The 10,614-nt window shown below is 31.0% G+C and overlaps 1 protein-coding gene across 1 annotated transcript; it reads right to left on the bottom strand.

Moving 5' to 3' along the window:
- Window positions 1-3,748: 3,748 nt before the first annotated feature.
- On the bottom strand, window positions 3,749-10,377 carry LOC143074501 (uncharacterized). The gene is made up of 6 exons (XM_076249932.1): window positions 10,255-10,377; window positions 9,449-9,723; window positions 8,740-9,009; window positions 7,018-7,116; window positions 5,933-5,972; window positions 3,749-4,421 (listed from the first exon to the last, which is right to left on the bottom strand). Exons 1-6 carry the CDS (start codon window positions 10,308-10,310, stop codon window positions 3,935-3,937), a joined length of 1,227 nt encoding a protein of 408 aa, XP_076106047.1. The 5' UTR covers window positions 10,311-10,377; the 3' UTR covers window positions 3,749-3,934.
- Between the last annotated feature and the right edge of the window lie 237 nt (window positions 10,378-10,614).

The raw sequence follows: 10,614 nt of genomic DNA, 5'->3' as shown, positions 1-10,614 counted from the left end.
GTAGATTCTTCTACAACTTTGGATGATATAGATTTGCAAGCGTGGGACCATATAATTCTTACACGAAGTTCGAATTCTGACGAAAGTGAAAGAAAGGGCCACTGAAGGCCTCGGTTGGAATACACGTAAGTTGACTGATTTGATATCGGTATGTTAAGAAACGGCATTATATGATAAGGGTATCCTTGGAACGTACAATCCCAAACAACTTCTACTCTAGACACGTTGCTTTATTTGTGTGGTTTGCATTTCGCAATCAAAGGGGGTAATGAACACCAACGGCTAAGACTTAATCTTTATCCACAAATAACTAGCCCGTATCAAGAGAAGGATGCAAAATTAATATACCTGCCATACACAGGAGACGTTTCAAAAGCTAATGCTAAAAAATGTGACAACCCAGAGATCAGGAATAAATTTATTGTAATAGGATTTCAAAAGAATAAGTCACTTTGATAAGTATCTTATTATTTAATAAATAAATTTATAAAAGGGGGGGGGATGGGCTTTTTATTTAATGCTTTTCTGCAGATTATTTTTCAACACTTATAAACAGGAAAAGGGTATTCCGAATATGTAAAAATGACAATAGTGTTATCTCTCCTCCCCCAAATTTAAAATAGGAATCTAATAGTATATTCTCCCTTTCTATTTCGATTCTTTAATAAAGATATAGAAAATTAAAAAAATATGAACATTAGATTACGTACAGAATATATAGAACTTTAGAAAACAAACAAAAGCATGTATATGTAACAAAAAAAAAAGAAAAAAAAAGTTATCTAAAGGTAGCACTATATAGTCCAATATGAATCCATAAGATTTTATACTGTTTTCATTAATATCTCTTATCATGCTTGAATATGATAAAATCGTAAATATTTGTTTTAAAAGTGTTTTGTATAGTTTTTCGTGATTGATATAATCTCACGTAATGTCTTTTTGATTACCTATTATTTAAAACATCTTTACATTATTACATTATATGTGTTTGAAGTTAAATCATACATTACGTTTTCTCGTATTTCAGTCCGACAAATGGAGGAAATGATTGTTTTTATCTAATACCATAAACATGTTGAAGATGGACTAAGTTATAGCAAAAATCCTTTTAGACACAGCGCTTTACAAGACACTGAGAAACAATTGTGTTCAAGTATTCGACTAACTGGCTAACGAAAAAACCATAGCCTCTGAGCATCGGCAGCTAAACGTCTTTATAATTGTGGCGGAAGCAACAGTTTGTTACAATATTCTTACTTAGTACACACAAAGATGGCATGAAACAACCACGAGGGTTTTGCTTATCTGCATGATGTTATCTGTTCATTTTCAATTACTATAAAAGAGAACTGATATGGTAACAAAACATGCATATTTTTGCACAGAGACTTTGGGGAACGTATTAAGATATACAATTGTATCTGTCCAGATCACGAATGTTTTGGGTAATAAGATTTACCGAAAAAGAGGGACGAAAGATACAAAAGGGACAGATAACTCGTCCCCTCGTCTGTTTGTACGTTATGCTTGAGTAAAATGCTTGGTCACATTTTGAGTTTGATTTAATACATTGGGTTTTATAAATATACAGTTCAAACAAACCTAATGTAAACACAAGGCTAATGTTGTCTGCTCTTTGGTCGGCTCTCCATTTTCATTCTCAGTTTAACATAAACACCAAAGTAATTTAGGGGTGTATTGCAAGTCATCGTAGTAAAGCAATAAGAGTTTAAAAAAGAGTTCTACCAATCAACAAATAAAGGCATTGAACGTCTTATACGGACTAATACCGGCAGATGGAAGTTAAAAGGCTACCAGCAACAGCAACCGGTGCATCAGATGGTAGTGTTTCAGTTGAATGTTCAACAGACGAGAATGACAAAGAAAACTATGACTTGCAGATTTTATTTCAATTTTTCGTTATAATTAGTTCATGTAAAATAAAATGAATAAAATCTATTAACATACAGTCACAGTAATATTTTAATTGGGATAAAATAATGACCTTTTACACAGATAATTTTTTATGCCTTGGATCACATTTCATTGAAAACTGATATTCTTCGGGCTGATGCTTCGAAAGAATGACCTATCGTTCCAAAAGTAAATAACTCTGTATATATAGGTATGAAACCAACAATATCGTTAAATATGAGATAGTATAACATGTCTCATCAGTCAAAAATATACAATATTCATCATAGATATCAGGGTTGATATTTGAGATTTGCGGCAGACGCCCGCTTCGTCTATAAAAAAAAGTAAAAAATCACAAAAATAATGAACTTAGAGGAAAATAAAAGACTCGTCAGTGACGTTCGATAAAAATATGTAAAAAAGGCCAAATAAAGTGCGAAGTTGAAAAGCATTGAGGACCAAAATGTTATACACCATTAACCACATTTACAGCTATTGTTTTTTACAGTTGCAGCCCTTTCTGTGTATATTTCTAGGTACAGGCATGCACAATTGTGTGTGATGACAACTATAGAAATACAAATTGTGTGTCACTTTGTTCAATTCTTGGTTCAATATCGGGAAAATAAATAGACTAATATAGCTAGTTTTTACACTGTTTAAGCAGCTTTAATTTTATTTATTCTTCAGTTTCCATTAATTTCTTACCTGCTATTTCATACATTCTGACATCTTTATCGTTAACGTTAAAAATATATCCAACTATGATTGTTGGTTTACTTCACTACATTCATTCAAACATATATTTTTTGTTTTTAAAATTCTTTGTTCATTTCAAAATCATTTTTTTATATCCCCCTATTACAAAATTGGAAAAAAAAACATTATAAAACACTTTCTTATGCAAGTACTCCTGTGAGTGGTTTTTTTTTGGTATATCTTCCGGACTCAAAGGATCCTTAATTTCAAATCAGTCATTTCCTCTGTTAATTATATGAAACCATCAGTGCTGTTTACATGTCATTCGCATATTGATTAACATACGGCTTCTATTCGAACCAAATTGAAGTGTTTATGTAATCTGAATCGAGGTGTAATCAGCGAAATTGTAGCATACACTGTGCCAGTTTTTTTTATTTTTCACCTCCCTATAAATGTATGTGCTACAATGTCCCGTGTCCTAGCCAGATGTAGGTCTTCAATAAATTTGAATGTCCTTTTAATATGAATATCCCAAAGAATCCTTTTAATCAACGTACTAACATTTTTGTAACATAATCTCGATTATTCAAGATTTTTTTTGACATTTTAGATATATTGTGAAATATAACCTTACTATTCGAAGGTGTGAACAGTGCAAATACAAGAAAAACCATATGATGTCATTTCTGTCAAATGAAAATTGAGGTTGAAAAAAATCTATAAACTGATTAAAAAACTATTAACGATGTGTTAAGTCTTGGAAACTGTTGACTCTCAAATAGTTTGTTCAATCAATATAATATCAGAAATATATACCGCACTTTTTTATATACATGTAGAAACCATATGTAGAGGTACAATAATTCACATTTTTTCCCACAACAATCATAATCTATGAACCATAATGAATATCCGATTAATTAGGTAGAGAAAAGACATTGACTGACGAAAATGGGAAAAAAGTTAATATTTGTTTTAGATGGAAATCTGCAATCGACAAATATTTTGACATTGTTTGTTTGTTTTAAATAAAACTTAATTAACGTGTTTGAAACAATATAAAACCTGCAATCGACCATGATTTTTCACATTTTTAGAAATTTGTTGTAACATTTTATTCGTCCTCACTTCGTGTGTGTCACCTAGCAGTTACAATTACTCCACATTATGATATATCAAAAGTGAATTATATATACTAATTTCAGCACATATAAACTTGCTGTTAAATTTTAACATGCAGTTATTTTGCTATACTTCAGTTTATTAACGTCACAACAGAAAACGATTTGCAGCAGTTTGCAAATCGACAATATCATGTATCATCTTTGTTGGTTGTTTCATAAGAATGATCTTCTATGTCAGATAAATTAAGTACATCGTATTTTCGGATAGATTTTAAATTTGTTTCGCTATTATTACTGGAAATAGACAACTCTTCTATTGATATTTCGCTCTTTGCCATATTTTTTTCTTTATGTCCGTTGGCAGGATTTTCATAGTCAATATACTTCTTGTGAGGGACTAAGTAAGATCCATCCGTTGATGAACTGGATAAACTTATATCACTTGATATCATATGATGGACGGTACAATTAACTACATTTTGATTGGCACTGTTTTTGGTATCATCGCATTCCTCATTTCCATTTTTGTTTGAAGGTAGATGTATTTCAAGTTGTGCTGTGGTTTCATTTTTAACATGCATAGGAATATTATTTGGATTATAATACATACTATCGATTTCATCATAATGTTCTATTCTAACAGATGCTTCGTCATTTCTTTGTGACGGAGTAACCCTGATAATAAAAAAGAAAATATTTCAAGAATTAAGGTTTTTGATATTAAAAATCCAAAATCAACTCTCAAAAAATATTACATTTAATTAAGGTAGTTGATTTTTTTCTCCACTGAGTTTTTTTATTTGAATAAATTCAGAATGACATAAGTAAAATAAACAAAAATCTGTCAACTATAGCCCTCATGTGTAATATTTTCATCGTATACTTATTCAAGGTTAAAATATATGGTGGCATTATGTTTTATTATCATGAAAGTAATATTACAAAAAGTGCAATAGTTCATACATAAAATTGAACAGGAAACGGGGAATGTTTCAAGGAAAAAATAACTCAACCAAAACAAAAATGAATACTAGTTCAGTGAAAATGGTCGTCAACCTCCGAAATGAATATAAATGATATAAATGAATTTGTTGATGTGTTACAGCGTTTTTCGATCATCTTTTTTACATAAATTAGGCCGTTAGTTTTCTCGTTTGAACTGTTTTATGTCGTCATTTCGCTGCCTTTCATAGCTGACTATGCGGTATGGGCATTGTTCATCGTTGAACGCCGTACGATGACCTATAATTGTTAGTTTCTGAGTCATTTTGGTCTCTTGTGAAGAGTTGTCTCATTGGCAATCATACCACATCTTCTTTTTTATAATATTTTTCTAAAAATCAAGACTTAAAATGCAAGATGCTCCTGATTTTGGACAGGCGCAAACATATCCAAGTGAGTTTGATGTTTCAAATATCTCTAATAGTTGAACTTGAAGTTTTATTTCATATCTTGATGATTTTCTTGCCACTGACGAAGATACGGACTACACATTTGAACCTTTGCGGGAATTTCTCGCTTCATTGAAGATCTGTTGGTGACCTTCTGCTGTTGTCTGTTCTATGGTCGGGTTGTTGTCTCTTTGACACATTCCCCATTTCCATTTTCAATTTTATTTTATTTTGTTTCAAAATTGTGTATTGTTTTCCATTAGCGTTTTCTTATCACAGTTTATATGGTATGTAGAAATATGTTCACACTTTACAAACCGTGTTTACAGAGCTGTGTTCTTTAAACGCATACCGCTTTAATCATGTTTATATAGATGAATCGATACTTTGATAGTTGTACGGTCACTATGTCTTATGGTTTAGCTTAACAATTTATATGTGCCTCAACTCACTAGTGACCTTTTTGACGTCGAAGATAAGATGCGGATGACGTAGTTTTGTCTGTTATTTTACCAACTATGTCTTACTCTTCAATGCGCGAGGATTATAGTGGCGGATTTTGTTTCCATAGCAGGGGACGCTAAAATTGGTTTCAATTGTTTGGAGTTCATGCAATTCCAACTAATTTTAAGTGTAACCATGATTTGACTCGTCTTGATCGGTTTATGATATTTGAATGTCGGTAAATTGCTGTCGCCTTAATTTATTTCGATTTTAAACACTGTCAATGTAATGCACATCTTTCGTAATTTGAAATGTTCAAATACCTAAATTAAGACAACAATATACTAGTACCTATCTTGGTTTCTCCTTAAATATGTTCCTCTCTGAAAAGCTGGAAACAATGAACAACTAGATCATTAAAATTGTTTCATTATCGTTGACAACATTTAGAGAATGTTAATATATAATGAGCTTAAAATCTAGTATAGTTCAGCATCGTCGTGCTACAAATTGCAGGGAATTGTGATTTGTATACTTTCTGGTTTTTGTCCCGCAACAATTCATGCATGATCTAGCCGATTCTAGTTTTGATATTGATTTATTATGCATGTTCTAGTGTACTTTTCTTTTATTTCTTTGAAAGTGCATGATGAGATTTGATCATCGGCCAGTTCTATTACAATAAGCTGGTTTTTTTTTAATCAGAAACTGTTCAAATATACTTTTTATTTGAGAATAAACTAGTATTTGAATAATGTTAACTACGTGCAGCACTACCCGATTAGTACCATTAAAAATCCATGGTGTTTTGCAAATATTATATACAGGAACTTCGTTTTGAAATGTGGTTTTGACATATGAAAATATCCTTTAGGTGAAATTGCATGTACGAATACCAGTAATCATAATGAATATATTCACTTGAATCATAGTAACATTTTTTTTTTAATATAACAAAACATTTTTTTTATATGTTAGTTTTCGTTCAATAATTTTTAATATAACAACATAAACAATCTCTGTCGTATTTAAAAACACAAATATAATTGCAAAACATCGTAGTTGACGGGAACAGCGGTCATTAGTGGGAAAAGGCTATATCGTGGAGGAACTAAAGACGAGTAAAATGTGTGTCAAAGATAGATACTACATATTTCCTTTTTTCTACTAACATATTTTTTGTTATGCCAACCATTGATACATGTTGCATTGACTAAAAACGTCAGTGGTTTATGAAGCATGTTGAATATAAAAGCCAATGGTAATATATTCAAAATATTACGTAATCAGCATGACCTTATTCATTTTTTGCAGTTTAATATTTACATGTATGTTTCGTTTCAATTTGAAGTTGAGTGGTTTTCTCGGGAAAAACTGCACTCTGTCATTTGGTACAGAAAGATCAAGCAACACACTCTAGTATGTTAACAAATTACCTATCATACTACACCAATACAAAGCAATTACAAAAAGTACCGCTCCAAGGATCACAGCGAATTCTGCAGACAAAATTGGGACCATAGATTGCGATTTTTCTGTAATTAAAAACAAGATATGTTTACCTACCTTTAATCGGCAGCCGTTTCAATTCATAGAAATATAGACAAAAATTTAGTTGATGGCATCAGTTTACTTTTTCTAAATAGATATTATATTTTTTTAATGAGAATTACAAACCCAAAGAACAACGACGTTAAACAAAATTATTTGTCATGGTAAATATGCATAAATAGTACTAATTTCTTAATAAAAAATACACCATAAAATTTGTGTTTCCGACGTGCTATCTTTATTTGAACTTTATAAAGAAGGCTGAATCATATAACATACATATTTTGTCTTTTGTGGATAGTTGTCTCATTGGCAATCATACCACATCTTCTTTTTTATATATACATGGAATGTTTATATACATATTTAGAGACTTTTGGGATTTTATGTCCAAAAAGAACATAGAATAGTAGATTTCCATTTCAAATTAACTTGGCTTAAGGGTTTGACGGTCTCTACTTAAACTGAAAAAAGGAAAATATAAATCTCTTATCTTTATATCGGATACAAAAACTTCACAAGAGTCATATAAACATGACAAAGAACGAAATATAGCATAGTCATTTAAATGTGTATTAGATATTTAACTTTTTTCCTTTTCAATAAAATGTTCTCTCCAATAACAATTAGTAAAGAATGGAAGAAATATAGAATTTGTTGATGTTTTTACTCTATATTTGAAATCATCATGGTCAATTGAAAGATTAACTGCAACCTCTCAATAATGGTTTACTCTACAACAATTTAACGTACTGATCAAGGCTTTTTTCTGAGGTTATCATGTAATACAACCTTATGTATAACTTCTCCGATTATGACTATATTTACATAAAACATGTTATGAGTATTGGTAGAAAATATACAGGTTTTAGTCAAGTTTGATAAATTTATAGTTACAAACCTAGCTTCGTTTGTTTTAATTCTTATTTGGTGTATGAAGAAATCATACAAAACATAATCTTGAACAATCGAGAAAAAGGATCATTGAGCATGAGTAAAACAAGATTAAGCACAATATGGAGGACCAATTCCGGAGCATCCCAACAACAAATTTTACTTGACAGGTATAGAGTTGACGATTAAAGGAAACGAACGAAAAATATTTAGGTAACCTTTGTGTAACCTAAATGTAAGGTAGCAACTCACAAGGTTTTACTTACATACCTTCATACAGCAAGCGCATGAGGTTTTGATCGAAAGCATTAGCACGAGTATACACTATATTTTGAATTTGACATAAAGATATCATAAATAAAACTACTTTGTTTTTACAAAACGAGAAACTGCTTAAACGGAATTGCCAGAAGAAATATTTTCAGGATTGCAATTCCAAATGCCAAGGAATAACAGAATAATACATTAATCCACGACTGTGCTCAGTTGTTACGTAATTTGTGATTAATTTTCTTTTCTGTATGAATATCTTTAATTGTTCTACTTCTGTTCAACTGAGTGTTGACTCGTATATGGTGATGCATGCTTAGAAGGAAACGCATAGTTTAACTATGAACTTATTAGATATAATTGCAATCAAAGTTTTGAAATTTTGAAATTTACTTCTTTGTTATTCTTTTAAGTTGTCACGCCAAAAATGTCAAATAAACTACCTGTTTTTACCATGATTTCTTCTGTTTTGTAACTTTCTCCGGCCGCAATCTTTGAATACACTCGTAAAAAATAAACTGTGTGCGGTGCTAACCCATTTATAAACGCGGTACTGCCTGATACAGAAACTGTTTTCCATGAAGTTTCCAAATGTGTACGATATTCTACAAAGTATATCTCTTTAAATTCGGTGTTACGATTGGCTGTCCATTTGACTATTATAAGAGTGTCCAATGCAATAGCCTTTATGTTTTTAGGTGCGCTGAAAGGACCTAAAAATGTTTTTAGAAATAGTTAATTGATAACTTTTGATGTTTTACATTTTACATATATTTCATGTACTAAATGTACAACAAAATTTTAAAATCATGACAATCATATTGTGTTGCTTTGTTTGATTAGTTTTAAAGAACTAAGGATCCATTCGGTCATTATATTACTCAAACCTATTTGAGTTTTAACGGTTGAGCCTAACTTAGTAACATATTAAATATACACATATTTTAAATAATTATTTTCGATAATGAGTTTGAATGTACCTAAATGTAATATTTATCCGCTTTTTCACATTCTTTATTTTTCAAACATCACCACTGTTTTAACGTATCTAACGTTAACACTCAAAACACTCGCATTTTTTAATACTGTTTCATATTTGACAGTTTATATGTGTTCGTGGAAATTATAGCATAAAATGAAACATATACTTACGAAACAGAGTAACGTTGAAGGTTTCGTAGCCCCCCAGAAATGAAAGGCACTGGTATAAACCTTCATTTTTGGCTGTAAAATTTACTATTTGCAGTGTAGGCGTATTATTTTTTGTCAAATGTAAGACATTTACATGTTCTAAATCAGCTTTGTGGTATCCAAATGAATAGGTCTTTAACCCTGGAGGTCCGCGCCATGTTACTTCGTTGACTGGTATTTTCATTGAGCATTCAATATTAGTAGTTCCCCCTTCCTCAGCGTACAGAAGCATACACCTACCAAAAAAACACCAATGTCTGATATTTACCTATAAAGCTTAGATGTAAATAAAAATAAGCATGCAATAAAGAATATTAACATGAAAAGCTATCAATCAGAAATAATTTAACGATTAAAATAGTTGTCCGTCAAATATTGATGACACAAAAGACAATATATTTATCTATATATATGTTTTTATCTCATTCACTATTACATGTAGTCTAGTAAGTATCTTTATCGTGTTAATATAACAGCAAGTTGATAGGTTTTTTTAAAATATTATTTATTGCGGTTAGACTGAAAGCAATTGTTATTGCCACTTTTTAAGGTTTTCATTGTCCACCATTTACGACTTCAATTCTGAATGATATGAACCAAAGTAAAGTTGGACTTCTTAGTGGTTCAGCATTCGACTGGTTATTTCAGTCAAAAACACATGTCTATAAAGTTGATTATTGCTTGTTCTTCAACATTTCTTTATTAATCAACAACCTATCTTTGCATACTCAGTTTTGAATAATTGTCTTTGTTCTTAAGACTAACACCTACCTCGTACAAGAAACAAGGTTGCTATCAAAGTCCTCAGATCTTTGTATTTCATTGCTGTTTGTAGTTTATTCGATGCATGTTGACTGACAAGATTCGGAATGATGTGTCACTTGTGTGGATAGTTCCTGGTGATATGTATTTATTTAAACAAGGAAATATTAATGAATGATTTACAATATTCTAGTTGTATAATACAATTCTGTGTGTCCGTTAATTCCACATACGTGTTATAATTGCGTAGACATAGAAGATGTATCAGGCATACATTTTCCATCGTATCTTAATTTCTGAAACCAAAACCGAAGTTGAGGAGCACGGTTACCCAAATATTCCAATACATTACAACAAATCTGTCT

The sequence above is a fragment of the Mytilus galloprovincialis genome, chromosome 5, assembly GCF_965363235.1.
Source record: "Mytilus galloprovincialis chromosome 5, xbMytGall1.hap1.1, whole genome shotgun sequence".
Classification (NCBI taxonomy): domain Eukaryota; kingdom Metazoa; phylum Mollusca; class Bivalvia; order Mytilida; family Mytilidae; genus Mytilus; species Mytilus galloprovincialis.
Note: the sequence above shows the minus strand (reverse complement) of the source record. Positions and strands in the feature narration are given on the sequence as shown.

Coding starts and splice junctions, on each gene's coding strand:
- LOC143074501 (XM_076249932.1), bottom strand. CDS start 10,310: ATGAAATACAAAGATCTGAGGACTTTGATAGCAACCTTGTTTCTTGTA. Junction 7,117..8,739: donor AGAAATCATGGTAAAAACAG/GTAGTTTATTTG, acceptor TTTTAATTACAG/AAAAATCGCAATCTATGGTC. Junction 5,973..7,017: donor GTATTGGTGTAGTATGATAG/GTAATTTGTTAA, acceptor CATTGTTTCCAG/CTTTTCAGAGAGGAACATAT.